The sequence below is a fragment of the Halichoerus grypus genome, chromosome 3, assembly GCF_964656455.1.
Source record: "Halichoerus grypus chromosome 3, mHalGry1.hap1.1, whole genome shotgun sequence".
NCBI lineage: Eukaryota > Metazoa > Chordata > Mammalia > Carnivora > Phocidae > Halichoerus > Halichoerus grypus.
The window spans coordinates 3,570,446-3,590,705 of NC_135714.1; the positions used below are offsets into that span (position 1 = coordinate 3,570,446).

The 20,260-nt window shown below is 52.6% G+C and overlaps 1 protein-coding gene across 4 annotated transcripts in view; it reads left to right on the forward strand.

Annotated features, from left to right (window-relative positions):
• AFAP1 (actin filament associated protein 1) overlaps window positions 1-20,260 on the forward strand; it is a 141,043-nt gene that overhangs the window by 101,174 nt on the left and 19,609 nt on the right. For all 4 annotated transcript variants that reach the window (XM_078068343.1, XM_078068346.1, XM_078068345.1 and 1 more), the window contains 4 exons: window positions 4,044-4,193; window positions 10,332-10,543; window positions 15,258-15,403; window positions 19,971-20,088. In XM_078068343.1, the coding sequence (XP_077924469.1) occupies window positions 4,044-4,193; window positions 10,332-10,543; window positions 15,258-15,403; window positions 19,971-20,088 (626 nt within the window). The remainder of the gene's footprint in view (window positions 1-4,043; window positions 4,194-10,331; window positions 10,544-15,257; window positions 15,404-19,970; window positions 20,089-20,260) is intronic.

A 20,260-nucleotide genomic window follows, 5' to 3' on the forward strand; every position in this document is an offset into this window, starting at 1 on the left:
CTGAACCCCGGCCCCAGGCGTGGGCGCCCTGCATGTATCCTGACTGCTGGGCTCCCGGCAGCTCATTTCCTTACCTGATCTGTTGCTGAAAGGAATTTGCAGCAGGGAGAGCTGGTTGTCACGTGGTAGGAGGTGTCAGAATGTCCTTCCTTTTAAGGCTGAGTAACATTCTATCCTCTGGATGAACCACATTGTGTTTATCTGTCCATCCATCAGCGGACCCTTGGGTTCTCCCACGTTCTGGCCCTTGTGAATGATGCTGCTGTGAACATGGGCTTTCGGATTTTGAATTATTTTTTTCTAAGTCAGCTTTCCGAGCATAAATTACAGCCATTTTAATGGGTATATAGTGTTCTGTAATTGTGGCTTTAACTTGCATTTCCCTAAAGACTAACGACGAACCTTTTTGATGTGCTTTTTTGCCAACCATGTATCTGATGAAATGTCTATCCAAATCTTTGCCCATATTTTTATTGGATTTTGTTCATATTTACTGACTTCTGAGAGCTCTTGATATATTTTGAATACAAGTCCTTTATCATTGTGTCTTGCATGTAGCTTCTCCCAGTCCATGGCTTGACTTTCACTTTCCTTCCCAGGGTGTGGGCCAAGAGGAAGGTAGGATTTGCGGGTCGTGGTGGAGTTTTCTTTGTGCAGAGTTAACAGCCTATATGCTCGTGGCCCTGGGACCTTGGCTTCCCGGGGGAGCGGTCTGCCCACCCAGCTCATCTGTGCTCTCTTGCTAGAATAGAACAGACACCCCCCAGCTCTGAAATGAGGTCCCCTTCAACCAGACAGCAAGCCAGGCCACTAAGAATCTTGAAATCCAAGTAAGCTGGACTCTTGTGACATGACAAGGTTCACCCCGAAAGGTCATGGTCTCTGCCTTTGCCCGTGTGATTCCCTAACGCGGTCGTGTCGGAGTGCAATTTCTGCTCTCTCCATCGGAAGTTACTCAGGGGAAGGCATCATCTGTGTCTTCTGTGGGCACGTAATGTGTAATCAAAGCCAGGAAAGCTATCTTTAAGTTTTGCCCTGCAATAGAATAACCTACAATCTCAGGTCCCTGCTCAGACGTGGGGCGTGGCAGACACGGCCTCGGCCGGTCTCCTTCCTCATTTGCCATTTCTTCCCTGGCTCCCTGTTGGAAATCAGGTTCACAGAACGATACAGATGTCTGGAGGTCTGTGTCAGGAAACACACCTCTATCTAGAATTCCCCTGCTTCCTTTTCACAAGGAAGGTGACCCTGGGCTCACAAGTGCTCTGCTTTGCATCTCGCAGACACTAAGTCGTTGCTGAAGGAAGTGGATAGTTTAAGTGCATCCTGGCTTCGACCTTAGCTTCTATCCTCGCTGCTCACTCTCGAGCTATTTGCCGTGAGAGAGTTCAGCACGGCTCCCCTTTTCCCAGCCACGTTGTGACTCAGATTCTCTGCGGGCTACGTCAGCGTCTGCGCTGACGATGGTTATGGCCCTACGGATGCTGGGAGTGGGCTTTGCCTCGGTGGCCCCCGCCCTCCCTGCCTGCCCCGCGCTCGTGGGGTGTGACGTGTGGACCCCTGTGGCTTTCCTGCGCTCTGACTTCAGTTGAGAGTTCTGAGTTTTGGGGGTTTCTTCATAATTTTATTACATGTCCCGAATTCTGCCTTTGTGTAGTAAAATAGCAGGGACGTATTCTCAAGTTCCTCCATACTTTGGCTTTTTCTTCCAAGGAGTCCCTTGCTTCTGCTTTTGCAAAGAATTAATCAGGGCTCCTTCTAGGAATTAGAAGCATGATCTCTTTTCTTTGTAGTCAGGGTCCCGCAGGTACTTTCCCAACAGGAGCAAATGCGAGTAGAATTGGAAGTAAACGTAACCTCTTTGCTTTGAGCCACGGGGAAGAACACTGCGCACCCCACAAGCTCTGTGAAAGGGGGCCTTCAGGGCACGCTGGGAGTGCCACCCTCACAAAGCTTAGCTGGAATGGGACTGTGGTCACAGATGGTCTCACCGCTCTCTCGAAACAGCTAAGAGGGGTCATGCACGGCTGCTTTCACTTTGGTGTGGCCACGGTGCACACCCCCATGCCTGGTGGTAACTGGGGGGAAGGGGCCTTCCCGCTAAGATTACAACGGGTTCTTGGGGCTTTCTTTGAAAAGAGGGGGTGGTGGCTGTTGGGAGAGTGTAAGGAGGGGTGGGAGTGGCCTTCCTGCGTTCCCGCTTCTGTATCACACACGAGGCCTTCACAAGACACCCCAGTCTGGGCCCTTAAACAACAGACGTTTATTTGTCATGGTTCGGCCGGCCGGGAGCCCCGGAGGGCACTGCCGTCGGAGCTGGTTGCCTGGGAGGCCTCTTCCTGGCCTGCGCACGGCCGCCTCCCCCCGCGTGTCCTCATGTCGATGGCCTTTCTTCTGTGTTCAGTCTCTTAAAAAGGACACTCATTCTGCCAGATCGGGCCCCCACCCTTACGACCTCCTGGGACCCCATCACAAATACAGCCACGCTGGGGTTAGGGCTTCAACGCAGAGATTGTGGGGGGCACCTCATTCAGTCTGGAAAAAACACTGTGTTTACCCAGAAATTTGGCATGGCTTCTTTTCTTTCAACTGTCATTTCTAGAGAGGCAATAAGGGTCAAAACCAAGTGACTGAGCTCGGGGTGGCACTGAGTCTGTGGGGCCAGGGAACACACTGGGGCGGGGCGGGGATGTGGGCCTGCACCTGGGGTCCCGCCGGTGGTGGTGGAGTGGGACAGGAAGAGAGAGAACTGCCCCACCCGCCGAGAGAGAATGAGTCATCGGTATTACAGGGGGCTTTAGGAATGAGGCCCCGGGGTTGTAATCCCACGTCCCGAGTCCCCTCTCTCTGAAATTATCCTGTGGCTATTTATGGTGTGTTCTTGTGCTGGGCTGAGCAGGAGAAGGAATTCCTGCCTCATGACATTTTCAAAAGGGGTTATGACCCCCTGGGGGTTATAGACTGGGAGGTGGGAGTCACCCCAGAGATGGGGACACCAGGAGGGTTATTGGGGGCTGTGGAGCCCCTCTCTCATCCCACCCCACTCCGTTGTGAAGCTGCACTTGACCCTCCCAGCGCCCCAGTGTCCTGTGCAGTCTGGAAAGTTGCCTTTTCCCCTTTGGCTCCAAGACCAGGCACATCATGGCCCTTGGATGATGGAATGAGTGACATGTCCCTTTGCAGAGTTGCTGTGGGAGGAAGGATCTTGCCTCCCAGTCCTCGGTGCGCTCTCTCACACACCTCTGATCTCCACGAAATCCCAGAAGGGTGTCCAGAGTTGCCAGATCTTCCAGTTTCCCAAAGGAAGCCAGAAATTGTTTTGAGGCACAGTGTTTGTGAATTTGATATATTGGGCATGACTTCATAATTTAATGCCCTGCAGGCAAAAGCAGACCATAATGGGCCGAGAGTTCTGGAGAGCGCAGAGCTACGTGCATGTCTCAGGGACGGGTGAGGGGCTGCTTAAGGGCTTCCCGGGACTGGGGAAGACCCGCGTCCCCCTTTCCCTCCCTCGTCCCCTCCCCGAGCTGGCCAAGGTGTGGCCGCACTGCCTCTTTCTGTTCCTCACACCCATCCAGCTCCCCCCAGCCTCACGGCCTTTGTGTTGGCTGATGCTCTTCTTGCCCAGAAGGTTCTTCTTTGGGTTCTTCTCAGCCGCTTCCTCCTCACCCAGCTCCCGGCTCAAAGTCGCCCTCCCCGGAAGGCTTCCCCCGCCACCCAGCACCTCTGCCGTGTCACCCCACCGTAGCTCTCTGCCCGGGCCTGGCGCCATTGGGCCGCTCCGTGTGTGCACGCGTGCACGTGTGTGGACGTGTGCGCCCACCCGTGTGCATGCTCTCAGCCTACTTTAGAACAGGAGCTCCCTCAGAATACCTGTTTTTTGCTGTCTTCTGTGTCAACACCAATAGCTGGCACAGAGAAGGTGCCCAATGAGTAAAAAATGAGGAAAATAAAATTGACTATGATTTATGCTTTATTTTTATTTTTTCTCAGTTAAAGTCTATCATTGAAACACACTTTCTTGTTTTCATTGTTCTTGACAGTTAAGAGGAAGAAAAGTTCCAAATCAGAGGCCAAGGGAACCGTGTCCAAAGTCACTGGGAAGAAGATCACCAAGATCATCGGCTTGGGGAAGAAGAAGCCCTCGACAGATGAGCAGACCTCATCCGCGGAGGAGGACGTCCCCACCTGCGGTAAGACGGAGGGAGCCTGGCCTCTCCTAGAGTGGCCTCTGCTTCGCGTGGGCTCGCACGAGTCAGGCTACTAATCCTCAGGATGGTGCAAGGTGTACTCCATCTTTACTGCTTATTAATAAAAGATCTCGCAGGGGTTTGACATGATCTCTGAGGTTCTTTCAAGACGAAAAACAAATTCTTTCTTTGATCCTATGAAGTGCTCCCAAATTCCTTTTAACCGTTTCTAAGCTGGGGCACACGCACGTGCCTTGGCGAGCAAAGGAAGGAGCGCGGAGCGTGTGGGGTTATAGTTGGCGCTCTCCCCTGGTCTGACACGGCAAACCAACCGTCCTGGCAGCACTGCGTGTCTCAGACCTCAGTTTCAAGGGCAGCCTGCTGGACCACTCCATCGTCAGTCTGTCACCTGGAGTCCTTTCCGAGCAGCTGCCCCCACCAGGACGGGGTGGGTGCCCGCGACGCGGCTCCGGCCCTCCCGGGGCTTCCGCTCACATGGCAGAGACGGGTCTGAATGAGCGGTCACAGGGAGGGACGTGCAGTGGGACCCGGTGACTGAGAGGAGGGAAACCAGGGCAACGGGAGCGTCTCCCAGGGACCCGAGCGAGGTGGCGGTGCGGGCAGGGTGGCTGCTGGGGAGGGGTGGAGGGTCAGGTTGCACACCCATACCGTTTCCTTGGCCACCGTGTAGCCCTTCGCGGGAGAACAGCCCTGGAAGCTGGGCGACGGGGCTTCGGCCTCTATTAGGAATTGAGGATGGGCTGTAGGTGCCCCATGTCCTGCCAGCAGGTCCCCAGTCGCTTCCCTCTGCAGACTCGCTCTGCTCACCCCTGTGTGGCGGTGAGCATCCACCTGCCCAGGGGATGGGCCTTATCTGGGGCTACGCTGCCCCAAGTGTCCAAAGTTGGTCATACAGACAATGATGAAGTAATTCACCAGCCGTCATGTCCCGGGATGTGAGCTGTGCCAGGACGACAGAAGAGTCGGCACTGCGGCGGGCAGAGGGGGTGGGTCGCAGAGGGGATGGGTGCCCGGGGGGGGGAAGGAGCCAGGCGTGGGCTGCGCCCTGAGGGCAGGTCCCAGCTCCCTCTGGCCTTGACGGTTGTGCTTCTAGGAAGCCCCACGCGAAACTTCAGTGGGCCCGGTAGAGTCACGTCCTTGGTCGAGCCTTGGCCACCCTGGGTGGGGGTGCACCAAGGGGCAGAACAACAGCAGACCACACAAAGCTCTAGCACCAAGCGGCAGAAGGAAAAACATGAATCTGCTGATGCCAAGGTGCAATTTCCTGTCCGCCTCTGCCTGCCTTGGTGCAGCAAGAAGCACTGGGTGGCATGGGGTTGTTTCTCCTTCTGGGTTGGCCCTGCAGAAGAGTTAGGGATTAAAAATGGAAAGGGGGAATTATCCAACAAAGGGAACAACTTTTTTAGCTTCATTTTTGGCTTTTTTTTTTTTTTTTTAGGTTTATTTCTTTGAGAGAATGCGTGCATGAGTGGGAGAGGGGCAGAGGGAGAGGGAGAGAGGCTCTCCGGCAGACCCCCTGCTGAGGGTGGAGCCTGGCGTGGGGCTCGATCTTAGGACCCTGAGATCATGACCTGAGCCAAAACCAAGAATCAGACACTTAACCGACTGAGCCACCCAGGAGCCCCTCGTTTTTGTCGTTTAAACCGCTCTAGGTCAGTGGAAGAAGTAGAAATTCTTTCATGAAAAGCAACATTCATGTGGAAGGCAAGGTAGACACTGGGGTCCAGACCCTCGTTACAGACCAGAACACTGAGCCCCTACAAGCTGACCCAGCTCTGCCCCTCCTTCTGCATCTGCCCTCTCATAAGCCCCCATAAACAGCCTCCCTGTGTTGGTGCTCAGGCCCTGCAGGAAATCCTGTTGCTGGCACTTTCTCAGAAACACAGTTGGACGCTCCGAGGGCAGGAAGGGGGGAATCTGGAGCCTATAATTACACATGTGTGGATTCCTACCAAACAGCTCAGGGGACATCTTTTGCCTCTGTTAAGAGAACTTCCTTTGCCCACAAGATTTTAAGACCGTCATCTAGGTCTTCGCTGGGTCCAGGGGCCAGAGAAGGGGCAGAGGAAGGATGGGGGAGATGACTGTTCTCAGTGATTTTGGTACAGCTGCAAAGTTGTAGGCAGAAAATGTCAGCTGGGTAAAGGCGCGAGACCCCCGCCGTGCCAAGCTGGGGCCATGCAGCCCCAGTCCCTGTGCTGTGAGCAGAGCCCTGCGGGCTGGGCAGGAGGGGCCATGCTGCTAGGCAGGCAGAAGAGAGCTCCCGGGAGCAACCGAGACCTGGGTTCAAATCCACTCTTCCCTGCAATGTGGCAGCTGGGACTCCAGATGCATGATAAAAATCCTGTTGGGGGTAGGAGATGGTTTCTGCAGACACCCCCAAGGGGAGCGGGGAGGGGCAGTGAGCCCCCCAGCCAGCCGACCGGGTCAGCCCAGCCAGCCCCGTAGCACCGCTCCTTCCTGCCCCGACGCCCAGCGTGATGGGGGCGTCAGCTGGGTGAGCGCTGCGCACAGCCACGGGCATGCCGTGGTCTGCGATGTGCACCAGGCCCCAGAAGGATCTTCTGTTTGCCCTTCTCTGGTGCCCACGAGTGTCTCTACAAACCCAGCGGTTGTTGTCAGGAAACGCGTGTCCTCTCGCTCTCTGCCCCGTCTGTCCCCTGCTGGGCCAGCGCACCAGCCTCCTGACTGGCCGCCTTCTCTGCACCCTCCAGGCCACCGGGGGGGCTATGAAAACAGGGTCCTAGGCTGAAACACGAGTCTCTGTGCGGCTCAGCTCAGAGCCTCTGGCAGTCTCGTCTCAGCCCGACTCTGCAGCTCTCTCCCGCCTTCCGGGATGAGACTCAGAACTACCTTGCACCCCAGCCGCGCCCCAGCACCCATCAGCACAGGGCCTGGCAGACGAGCAGCTCAGCCCGCTCACTGGCGGAATGAATTACCTTAAGCAAATTGCATTACCTGCCTGAGCCTCAGCTTCTTCCTCTGTGAAACGGGCTCGTACTTACCTTGTTTTCCTAAGGAAACTGAAAGATAAAATCATGAACACCAAGCTCAGTGCTTAATAATTAAGCCATAATTTATGCTCAGTAAGCGGTTGCTGTTGTTACTCGTTGGTTCACCTAACGTGCTTATTTTTAAGAAACCTGAGCACACAGACATAGTCCAGGCTATGTAAGGGCAGTGCGGGAGCGTGGCATGGGTCCTAAGGAGCACAGGAGCTGGGTGGAAGGAGCGCACCCAGGTCTCGGGTGGAGGTCTCCCTGAGGAAGCATAAGCTGAGCTAGCTTGAGGGCCTTGCTGGGTGATTCCAGGGCCCTCCTAGCTCGATTGTTCTGTGACTTTGTGACATTTTCGGCAGTAGCATTTTTCAGTGGACATACAGGGAAGTTCTGTACCTCTTACCTTCTTTCACAATCTACCCAACAAAAAATCAGGCGACTTCAATCAAGGGGGCAGAAAGCGTTCTTGGTATAAGTCACCGCCCTGGGGCGTTGGCATCCTCGTTCTTGGGCACGTGCGCCTGTTGGAGGACAGGCCCCTAAGATGGTCAGATGGGGTTTGGGCACCGGGGGGACGGCCGGTGGCAGCATCGTGACCTTTGGTATCCCTGGCCTCCCTCTCCCCGGGATGTCTCCTCCCAGCTGATTATAAACCGAGGCCTGCGAATGAAACCAGCCGTCACACTGGGATGAGAGGCCTCTCAAGAGCGGGACCAGAGCCTGGCAGGCAGACGCCACATTTCCCGCCCTACAGAGGGGAACTCCGTGGACACTTGGCCCCACTTCCGCCGGCTCTTCTGCAGCTGCTTGAACTCGGGAGCAGCTGTGCAGAGGCTATAATGGGTCTCTAACATTACTTTTACAGCTCTCATGAAACCTTGAGCCTCTTGCCATGGTTTTGCGAGAAATCTTAGAATTCAGAGCAAGAATCATCTCAAAACATCTAACTGACGTTCCCAAACTGCAAAGATACGGTAACATCTCACTTAACATGATGGGTGGGATCTAAAAAGAAATCAAATTGCATTGAAATTGTCTCATGCAGTTGGTGGAACTGCCCTGGGCGGGCGGGTGAGCCTGGCGTGGGGGGTGCGGTTCTCAGCAGAGGACCCCTGGAGGACCCGGCTGTCCCTGCAGCACGCAGGCCGGGCTGCACTCGGGCACCACCTGGTGGCAGCCGTGTGCTGCGGCTGAACTATGCGCAGGGCCCAGCGGCATGAGTGCTGCACCCGCCCCGTCAGAGTCAGGGGCATGGGAACCTAGCCTGTGACTCCAGATGCCTTCGATGGCTGTCCGTCATTTCCCTGTGCTCCCCACCCCGAAGATGGGAATGTAAGGCCACCCCTCTCAGAGAGGAGCAGAGCGGAGTGAGCCTGGCACTGGAGGCCGGTTACCGTGGGCTTTCCTGTTTATAGAAACGGGCCGCTCATCCCCTGTGACTTTCTCTTCGCTTTTCCCTTTTGGGAACTGAAAATAAATCTGAGAAAGGCATTAAGACATGGTAATTTCCTATGATGTCATGCTCTAAATAAAACGAGGGTTTGTCCAATATAATCATTCCTTTTGTGACTCAAATGTCAAGAAATTCATAGCATTGGTGACTTTGGGCTGGGTTCAGTCAGGGAAGAAGATATCCCGAGAGTGCCTTAGCCTGCTCCAGAGATTAGCATCCCCCTGGTTAGTGGAGCGTGCTCGGTCGCTGCCCCCTCCACGCTGCGAAGGGGTGCACCTGAGCCAGAGTGGCCCCAAGTGCCAAGTTCTCCAGTGGAAAGTCACGTGCAAGCTTACAAGGAACCTGGTCACTGTTATCGAGAAGTCAGCTATCCTCTTAGGTCTTACTGCTTAAATTCCTCAACAAAGGGGCGACTGGGTGGCTCAGTCGGTGAAGCGTCTGCCTTCAGCTCAGGTCATGATCCCAGCGTCCTGGGATGGAGCCCCCCTTCGGGCTCCCTGCTCAGTGAGGAGCCTGCTTCTCCCTCTCCCTGCCACTCCCCCTGCTTGTGTGCTCTCTCTCTGACAAATAAATAAATAAAATCTTTTAAAAATAAAATAAAATAGCTTCAGGTCAGGCTTTGCTGGGTGGCCTGACCAGTCACACGTCAGGAGTAACCTCCTTCCCTGATTGGACCCCAGCCTCTCTTCTCCCTGCACTCCCTCCTAAACTTAGAAAATACAAGGAACTTGGGTCCCAGGCACTTGAGCCAGTGGACTGGCTTCTCCCCTTTTTCTCTTATTTTATAAATACAGCAACATAGGCCCCAGATGAAAGCTTTTGTTCCAGGAGAAGCAGTGCACCTTGCGTTTAGGGGTTATTGGTAGAACGGATGTCACGCCGAGCCAAATGAAAACTTCCACTTTATGTGTTCACCTCGGGAATTCATTGAGCAAATATTTATCTGTCATGTAGAAAGCATCCTTAAGCCCTGTAACTTACCTGCGTGTTCAGGGTTTTATTTTATGGCATTCCATAGCATTTACCCATTGCTAATGACGTGTGTAAGACGCAGAAACTAAGTGTGTTAGAGACACGGAGAGAAGCAGAACGCACCCTCCCAAACCCTTTGGGCGTGTGTGTATGTGCGCACGCATGCGTGAATTGAAAAAGTGGCTGATGACTTAAGACATCCTCATTTTATTCCTTCCCTTTTGACCTGAGTTTTCTGTGCCACATCACTGCCTCCCTCCGTCTCAAAGGCAGGGGGCATTCTTCTCCTCACGGTACGAGGGGCAGCCGCCCTGTGAGATTTGGTTCCCGTGCCTCATTAGCTCACATTGTGTATGTTCGTCTGCTCATCGGTTTGTGGCAAACGAGAGCGGTCCATTTCTCTCGTATTTGAGATTTCCTTTTTTAGAAACGACGATCACTGTTCTTACGATTCGATCCCACGTGCAGGGGTACACAGATCTCCCCAGAGCGGTAAAGGTGTCGTGCAGGGTCAGAGACATGGGCTTTCCATCCCATCTGGGTGGGCTTCACCCGTCCGACAAAATCCTCAAACTGCAGGAGCTCAGGGGCTTGTGGGGTGGGCTGTCTGCCTCACGAGGAGCCTGCAGAGCTGGCTGAAGGCGTGTGGGGGTCCGGCTTCTGCGCGCTGACCGTCTGCCCTCGGCCCCCTCGCAGGCTACCTCAACGTGCTCTCCAACAGCCGCTGGCGGGAGCGCTGGTGCCGAGTCAAGGATAACAAGCTCATCTTCCACAAGGACAGGACCGATCTCAAGACCCACATCGTTTCTATTCCTCTGCGCGGCTGTGACGTGATCCCGGGCTTGGACTCCAAGCACCCCCTGACCTTCCGACTGCTTCGCAATGGACAGGAGGTGGCCGTGCTGGAGGTAAGGTGCCGCCCGTGGCCACGCTCCGAGACCCTTCCCCGGGGCACCGTGGCTTCCGGCTGTGTCCTTCCTGCCCACCGTGGTGGCCTCTGCTGGCCTTTTCTGTCACCTCCTCCCCAGGCCAGTGCCCATTCTTACTTGGTGGAACAGGCCGCCCTGCGCCCGCCCACCGCCCGGCTTCCTTTCCTCCGCGTGCCTTTGCGTGGAGATGAGCTACGCGACTCCATACGGCGCACTGCTTCCTAAAGGCGGCAGAAAAGTAACTCGTTTTGCCCCTATGGCCCACCTGTGAATCGATGGTGTTTGTTTAATTTGCCCTTTGGAATGTTCCTCTTTACAGACGAAACAGGTGTTTTTAGATAACCCTATAGACCGTGGCTCACGTGCCAATCCCATGGAAACCGAAAGAACACCTTTAATTCTGAAGCGCCCTCAGCTTTGTGTGCATCTGTTACGTGTCTGCCTGCTTTTCTGGAACAAATTCTCCACTAAAGCAGAAAAGCAATTGAACCTGGTTTCTTAGCTATCTGCTGAAAACTGCCAATTTTACTTTCCACCTATTACACAATTTATTTTCTGCCCACTATGAATTCAGACCTCCTTTTCTTTATCTTTTGTTCATTTACACTATGGTGACTAAGACGCAGACTCGCGTGCACACGCACCTGTGTGCAAGCTCCAGGGCTGTGAACGTCCAGAGCTCGCGGACGTGGGCTGCGTCGGTGGCAGAAACGAGGCTGCATTAGGTTTGCTGCACAGGGTCGGGTGCGCTCCGTGACTCAGGTGTAGACCCACAGGCCAAACGACCGTGGTGCTAGATGGATGGAGAGCGAGCCCAGGGCTTGGGGCCAGGATCGAGGTGGCCCGTGAGGCCGTCTAGAAGGTCTTGATAGGAGATAGTTTGTTTCAGAGGCTCTTTTCACAGAAACGACTATTTTTGGCAGGGGCAGAAAAAGACTAACACGGTTCTTCGTCCCATGGCTGGTAACCTGCGAGGCTGGCCAGGATGGAAGGCGGCCGGCTGTGGACTCGCGGTCCTGGGACCACCTGGGGTCCACACTCCTGGGCCCCTGTCCTCATTCTGCCCCCACTGGGATCACGCCATGTCTTATTTTCTCCCTGGGCTTTTTGATTCACCTATTAAATGTGAGCATTGGGCCGGAGTCTGTACTTAGTAAGATTTATGCAGGCTGAAAACTGTAGGGTGGGTGCAGGGGAGACAGCTAAAAACACAAAGGAGGAAACTGTGGCCTTGATGTGAAACAAGGCAGGTCTCCTGGGCCAGCTTCGGCAGCAGCCCTGGGAGGGGGCGCGGTGGGGGACGTCTGAGTTGGCGCATGCCTGATCCCGGAAGGGAGAGAGGCAGACCCGGGGGCGGCCTGGCCCGCAGGCGGGAAGGGCCCCCAGTCCTTGTGAGGGAGGGCAGCCCCTTCCTCCATGTCCCGGTCATCACACACACACACACACACCACCCAACACACACACCACCCAACACACACAGGCAGCCTGCCTCGCTCAGTCACGAAATGCAGTGCACCAGCCAGGAAATGTAATCTGTATGTTTTCTAAGGTCATTTTAACTTTTACTTTGAGATAATTTCAGGAAAGTCATGATAATATCAGAAATCATTTCCATGCACTCTCCGTCCATATCCCCCAACAATAACATTTTCCTGTGTGTGGGGTCTCCTGCGCTCCCCCTCCCCCATTCCTCTCCTTCTGTGTGAAGTTTCAGAACCTTTTACAGCTGTGTCGCCCCTTTATTCCCTCAATACTTCATTGCGAATTTGCTAAAAGCAAAAGCATTCCCTTACCAAAACCAGAATATAATTATCAAAATCAGGAAATCAACATTCACACACCCCTGTAATCTGATCCATAGATCTTAACCGGCTTTTCCGAGCTGGACAGTGTCCCTTGCAGGCAGGAGGAGACCCCAGCCTGTGTGTCGCCTCAGCCGCTGTCTCTTTCTCCAGCTGGCTGGCTTCGTGGCGTGGAGACATGCGGAGGGTACAGACCAGTTACTGCGTAGACGCCCCCCAGTCTGGGCGCATCTGCTCTTTCCCTGCCTTGGGCTCCAGGTGGGCTCCCCGGCCGGAGCCGGTGGTGGGTGTCACAGCGCACCCCACCGGCAGTCGCACCTGTCACGCCCCCCCACGGCCAATAGTGTCCACTTCTCCCCCGTGGGCAGGGTGTCTGCGCGGTTTCCCCGCTGCACACTTACTGGGCTTTCCCTTTGTCTTTAAAAGCATCATATGGGAAGGTATGTTGAGGCCGTCTATGTAAATACCCCGTTATCACTCACAGCTGCACCTGCTAATGTTAGCGTCCATTGATGACGCTTCCCTGAAACAGTCGTTATAATGACAGGTGCTAAATAGGGACTTTGAATCCCCATCATTCCTTCTATACACATTAGTTCACATCCACTGTAAGGAAGGTTTCCCGCTCCTCCCATTTAATTATTAATCCCTTTATGTATGTATATCAGTGGGGATTCAGAGAATATTGTTTTAATCAGTGATTATAATGCTTTATTGTCATGATTTACTTTGGTGGAATCATCCCAGATTTGGTCAGCAGAAGGCCCTTCAAACTCACCCCTGCGGCCTTTGCTATGTCCCTGGGATAGGACACCACGGGCCCCGCCATTCTTTGATAAGATGTCCTGGGCTCATCTTGTACCTTTCCTTGGTCCTCAGCCATTTCTCCAGAGAGCTCTTAGTGGGTTCCTCCAGGTGGGACTCAGAAATAGGTGTGTGTGCGTGTGCGTGTGCGTGCGTGTGTGTATTCACGCACATGTATATGTTATGTACGTGTACGTATTTGTAAACATACATATACACACGTATGTGCATTCACACATCCACATCCGTATCTATTTCTGTATTAAGAACCATGAGATCATAACCAATAACCTCTAATTTCAGTTCAACATCACAGGGTTTTTTTTCCACAAGCCTATGAGAAAATTCTATAAACTATGAAGAAAACAATTAATGAGCTCTAGTGTAATTGTATCAATCCCATGTTACATAGTGTGTTAAAATACTTTTAAAAATGCTTAGATAAGATAGTAACAGACACATTAGTATACATTTAGTCATAGATACATCGTGGCTGCAGATTTTGTTGGGGAAGGACAGAAAGACCAGTGAAGATAACACATTTGTGACTTTTATTTACCCAAGTATTCAAATGAGTTCATTTTCATTCCATGAACATTGGCTACATTCTCCCTCTGCAAGGCACATGACTGGAGTCCCTGCAGCTTGTCCTGGGGCCTCACTCAGTACTGGCTAGGAGGGATTTGTTACTAGCCAATTGTGTGAGCACATGAAAAATAGCTTCTCTCATGTTAACGGCTCTGGGAATATTTACAATTACATGTATTCTGATCTCTGTTCAACTTGTCAAGGCTGTAAATATAAAACCTCATTTTGGTAAACCCCTGGCCAGACTTATCAAAAAGAAAAGAGAAATGACCCAAATAAACAAAATCTTGAATGAAAGAGGAGAGATCACAACCAACACCAAAGAAATACAGACAATTATAAGAACATATTATGAGCAACTATATGCCAGCATTTTCTTTAAGTCTTTAAGCTAAACTTAATAGATCTTTCTGGGACACCTGGGCAGCTCAGTTGGTTAAGCGTCTGCCTTCGGCTCAGGTCATGATCCCAGGGTCCTGGGATCGAGCCCCACATCGGGCTCCCTGCTCAGGGGGGAGCCTGCTTCTCCCTCTCCCTCTGCTTCTCCCCCTGCTTGTGCTCTCTCTCTCTCTCTGACAAAAGAGTAAATAAAATCTTTAAAAAATAGATCTTTCTTTATATTGAAAATTAGTAATTTTAATGAAAATATTTATTTTATCTTTCACATTCCATTAACTCATGCACTTAATAGCTCAATGTGCCCTAAACTTTAAACATCATAGTCTGATGAATCAAATGTTTTGAATACCATTATAAATGTAAAATTTCTGATTTTCTAAATCACGTCACAAGGATGACTTAAAAATTTAATGAACAGGATCTTAAAGCTATATTTCAGACTGGCACATTCAGCAGATCAAATTTGGGGTGGCGACCATTTCAAATATCTTAAAAATGTCATGCATGAAGCAGCTAGGGACTATAAAGCATGATTACACTTATATAAACACAGCAGATAGGAAAGAAAGTTGTACCATCTCATCAAGAGAATTAAGATTGCCATTTCAGGCCGGGTTAGGAGGCCCCAACAAGGGCTACGGGGTGGGGGACAGAGCTTGGAGCCCACAGAGGTGTGGGTCCCATGGGGTTTCTAGGTCAGGCCAGGCCCAGGTTGGAGGGGCTCCTCCTTCTGGCCAGAATTTGTTGCCAAATTAATGACGCTTTCTAGGCAACTTCCTTCAGCTGAGATTTAACTCCCTGCAGCAATTCCTGCACCTCACGCCCGCTGCCTTTCCCCAAAGTAATCGGATGGCACCGTAGACTCAGATTTTGTTTCCTTGGGTGGAAATCATGCCGTAACTTCCTGCATCGAGACTTAGCGTGCATGCAGTATGAGCGCATCGCTCAGGCTGGGACGGCATCTCTGTGCCTCTTTATGCCCTCATGTGCTTTCGGTCGCGTTGGCTTTGCTACTACACGGTGTCTATGCAGACGTGCGGGGAATGTGAGCCCCTTACCGTCACTTAAGTGCACGCACGCTTCTCCCTTCTCCTCCCCAGGCCTCCTCTTCTGAGGACATGGGCAGATGGATTGGGATTTTGCTGGCCGAGACGGGGTCCTCCACAGACCCCGGAGCCCTGCACTATGACTACATCGACGTGGAGACGTCTGCGAACGTCATCCAGACGGCCAAACAGACCTTTTGGTAAGACCCATGTGAAGTGGCCCTGAAGCCAAACAACGCTCTTCTTTCACTAATTTTTTAACTTTTTGTGTGCATAGACTAGGGCGGGGGGGAACAACTAAAGACTCTCCCTTTTGTATTATGTTGACTCAAACTCTGCTGAAATATTTGTCACTTCCTCCCTCCATGTTTTCTATTGGAGCAGGGGTGGTGAACTTTTTCAGTAAAGTGCAAGACAGTAAGTATTTTTGGCTTTGGGGGCCAATCGTTTCCTGTTGAAGCTACTCACTCTGCCATCACATCCACAGACCGTGGGTGAGGGAACCCGTGTGCTGTGTTCCGACAAAACTTTATTTGCAAAAACACGCCGCAGACTGGATGGGGCCCGTGGCCTTAGATCGCTGACCCCTGTATTAAGGGGACAATTCTGTGCAACAAATGATTTACATCTGCTGTAAGGAGGGCTGAATTCTCAAGGTCATCAGTCATGTACTTTTAAAACTTAAGTTGTGGTTTTATTTTCTTTAAAAGGCTTATTTGTATGAAAACATTGTTTTGAACCATATTTCTGTAACATAATGACAACGAACATAATGACAGCAGCAGTTCTCAAGGTTAGGTCCACAGACCCTGAGGGCATTTGAGATTCAGGCGGCCCAAAAGGCCAGAACTGGTTTCATAATAGTACCGGTCTATAAGGCCTGTGCCCTGGGGCTGTGAGGGAGGGGCGCTGGATGAGGAGGAGGGGACTCGGGCTCCGGTCCCGCGTGGCATTTACTAAGTGGAAAGTCTGGACAAGGGATCTATAACCTCTCAGGGCCTCAGCTCCCTTTGTAGAGACCAGGCTAAGGTTGGCAGGATCTGGGGCAGCATCTGGAGCTTCCTCTGGTCTCCTGTCTGCAATCCCTGGACCCCTGCTTCTGCTACCCTCATCCGCAGAGTCTGCACTTGAAGCCGAGGACAGGCGCCTGGAAACAAAGCAGGTGATTGAGTTGTCTCGTCCGCCTGTGATGATGAACATACCAGCAGCTCTGTGAGGGGGAGACCTAGTGTCCACAGCGACGCTGGCCTGTTTACCATGAGCTCCACCATCTAGTTTGCACACGAGCGTGGTGTGCGGAGGAGTTCGAGCAGTCTCCGTGTGTCTCTCGAGCGGTGCCGTAGAAGGAACATTTAGTGCTTGGCTGGGATGCTCTGGGGTCAGCAGAGGAACATGAGCTCCTAGGAGGGCTCGAGCCCCATGTTATGCCCAGCTCAGGTGAATAGCCTTGACAACATAGATTAATGTCTGTACGACTCTTTCCAGAAAATCTCCAGTGACACTAGAGTTTTCCTAAAGTCTAGACTCCCTGTACTGCTTACGGACTGTCCTTTGTGTCGAATCAGGGTGACATAGTCAAGTACTGACTCTTCTGTTCCTATTCATTATTTTTCCATAAACACACCCTATCCCGTCGGCCATGTGCACGTGGATTGCAGTGAACCCCCTAATCATTCAGCACACACAGTAAACGAGCACATTTAATCAAGCGGCTTTTTAAGAAATGTAATATCCATAAACCGGGTTTTGCAAAATCTCCACATCTAGAGCAACATGAAAGAAAGGAGTTTGTGGTTTTTAACTGCTCCTTTGGAACTTTATTAGATCATGGAGGCCCTCCTCATGCACGTGTGTCTTCAGCTGTAATCAGCCAACTAATAACCACACATTAGAGCAGCCCAAATAACAGGATTTCCCCTAGAACAAAACTCAGCCTCCGCTTTCCAGATGAGTATTAATCTAAACCAAATGTGGGAAGGTCCTGGTTTTGAGAACGGAGCATAGATTGCAGTATTGAAAAATTATTTATTAAAAATACGTGCATAAGGAGTTTTCGGCCACAGGAATTTTTGCTACTAATTAAAATCTTTATAAATGTTAGTTAGCAATAAAGGTTATTTTCGTTTTCCAGTTCTCTAGCTAAACGTGTATAAAACTTGAGAGAAGAGCTTTAACAAGCAAATGATGTCCAAAATATAAAATATGGCAGCTGCCAGTGTGATAAATGTCCTGAGATTAAATTAATTTTTGCTTTTATGCAAATTGGCAGCTGGTTAATGAATCCTTTCAAGGTCGTCGGGGGAAGTGTCTGTGTGCTAGATATGTCTCAGGGGGAGAGGACAGTGGTGTATTTTGGGAAGAAGGCAGTGAAAGAAGAAATAGTCATTTAAATTCTCCCGGGAGAAGTGTATTTAGGAATATCAATAACGGTAAACACTGGAATCTATTTTCCCAAGACCTAGCCTATTTTTAAATGAGATGCATAGATTATATGACACAAGGGAAACATTCTGAATTTTTTTCCCTGAAACTGTTTTCAAGCGGCCCGTGAGCAGGCTATAGTCATAGTGGTAGAGCTAAAAGGCCGTGGACCAGTGTGGGCAGAGAGAGGGCAGCGGACAGACCAGAAGGGACCCATCAACCTGAGTCGCCTTCTCACGGGAACCCCTTAAAACGGGCAGGAACCTCAAGGGTGTTGTGCTGGGTGAACGAGGCAGGAACAAGGGGACGCGTTCTGTCTGTGCACTCCTGTGGCCGATGCACAGAGGCAGGAGGCAGGTGTGGGCAGGTGCCCGGGGCGGGGCGGGGGGTGGGGAAGCGCTGGGGGTGGAGGGCCGTGCCGGCCACCCAGCCGCGTGGACGCACCTACTGCCGCAGAACCATACACTCGGCCGTGGTAAGATGGTAGACCTTACGTTGTATTTTCACACAGTACGTGTGCTTCCTCTGAGGGGCTTACGTTTTTAACGGGTGGCCTGGGCTCTCTCACTGCCTTTCCACTTTTATATGTGGTTGAAGCCTCTGCTGCATGCAGCAGAGGACGGGGGCCCGGTCCGCAGACAGGGCCCCACGGGGACCCCTGTGTTGGGGTGTGGGTCCCTCCCCGGAAGGCCCGGGCCGCTTCCAGCTGGGGCGCCCGTTCGTCTATGACCTCGCTCATCCCCACGCCCCGTGACACGCAGCACCCTGCTGGTGTCCGCTCTGAGCTCCGTCCTGCCCCTCGCTGGTGGGCCCTGCTCCGTCCTGCCATCCCTGCGCAGTGTGCACGGTGCCCCACAGCAAGCATGTGACGGCCTCTGCTGCTGGGGCTCCAGACGCCCGGGCACGGACCGCCCATGGGGGGGAGGGGGTGTGGCAGCCGTGCACATGGTTCCTCAGCCCCAAAACCCCTCAAACGAGATGCTCACGTTAGAAAAACTTAAATATATATTTTAAGACAAAAAATCCTGTTGTGGCAGAAGACTTACATGATTAAATTTTTCTGTCTTTCCTTCTTGCATGTTTTTCTTTTTTTTTTTTAATATTTTGTGTTTTTTTTTTTTTAAAGATTTTATTTATTTGACAGAGAGAGACACAGCGAGAGAGGGAACACAAGCAGGGGGAGTGGGAGAGGGAGAAGCAGGCTTCCCGTGGAGCAGGGAGCCCGATGCGGGGCTCGATCCCAGGACCCTGGGATCACGACCTGAGCCAAAGGCAGATGCTTAACGACTGAGCCACCCAGGCGCCCCGTATGCTCCTTTTCTACACATTCCCTTTTCCTGTACATAATTATCTGTACTGTGAGTACAGAAAAATCCTGGAAGTTTTTGTCCGTTGTTAACACATGAAAGAGCCTGTGTGAGGCAGGACTGTTGTGCCTGCCTTCGCCCAGCAGAGGGCACGCCTGCACTCGGAACCGCGGGGAGAGGCCCCCTGGACCGCAGGTTCCTCTGCTTCTCCAGGGAACCAGGGGCTGGGCTCGCCCCGAGACCTCCTCGTTCCCTGTCCTGCCCTCACCAGTTTCGTTTCCTCCCATTTTTATGCATCTAGTTATCACAGAAATGTAAGATCCTGCAAAGAAACACAATTTTTTAAAAATACCATTTTGGGGGGGCGGGCAGCACCTGGGTGGCTCAGTTGGTTAAGCCTCCAACTCTGGACTGGAGCTTGGGTCTTGATCTCAGGGTTGTGTCTGAGCCCTGCGTTGGGCTCCACGCTGGGTGTGGAGCCTACATTAAAAAAAAAAAAGTTTATATAATTCCAGACTATTTTAGTTTAGCTATTTACTTCTTAATTTAGTGTAGAGGAAATGCTCTCTGAGTTCTCCCCTGGGCGCTTACATCCCCACTTGTAACAAACGTAACCTCACGAGTCAGCCGCTGGCGCGTCCTTGCATCCAGCACGCGTTGGCCAAGAGCCTCCTGGCCCGACACTCGAGGTCCAGAACGAGCAAGGGTGACCACGGCCGTGCTCTCCTGAGGCTGACGTCCTGGGGGATGAGCTAATCAGACGACACGTCAGGTGGCGGTGAGCAGTACACACAAGGAGCGGAAGGACAGCCAGGCGGCGCGTCGTGTCCAGCGCACATCACCGCCGTCCTTGCCATAGTCCTGCAGGGCGGCTGCTCTCGGCGCCGTCCTCGGCACTCTCACCGGACACCCTGCTTCTGCCAGGGTGCCGGCTGCTGCTTTGTCCCCCGTCACCCCCGGCCGGGCCCTGAGCGTCCAGCTGGACTCCCGGAAGGCTCTGGATTGCTTGGGGGCGTCTAACGCACTTCCTCTCCCGCAGTTTCATGAACAGGCGCGGCATCTCTGCCAACCCGTACCTGGGGAGCACCGCCAACGGCTACGCGCACCCCAGCGGCACGGCGCTGCATTACGACGACGTCCCGTGCATTAACGGCTCGGTGAGTGCGCCCTGCTTACACCGGTCCGGGCTCGGGTGCGTTAGACGGGGGGCGGTGGGAGCCTGCCTGTAACCCGGGACCCCCGACTTCAGGCCGGGAGCCCGAGGGCTTTCGCCATGCTCTGGGGCAGGATGAAACCTGCACGCCCTCCCTCCTGCGCTTGGTTTTGACC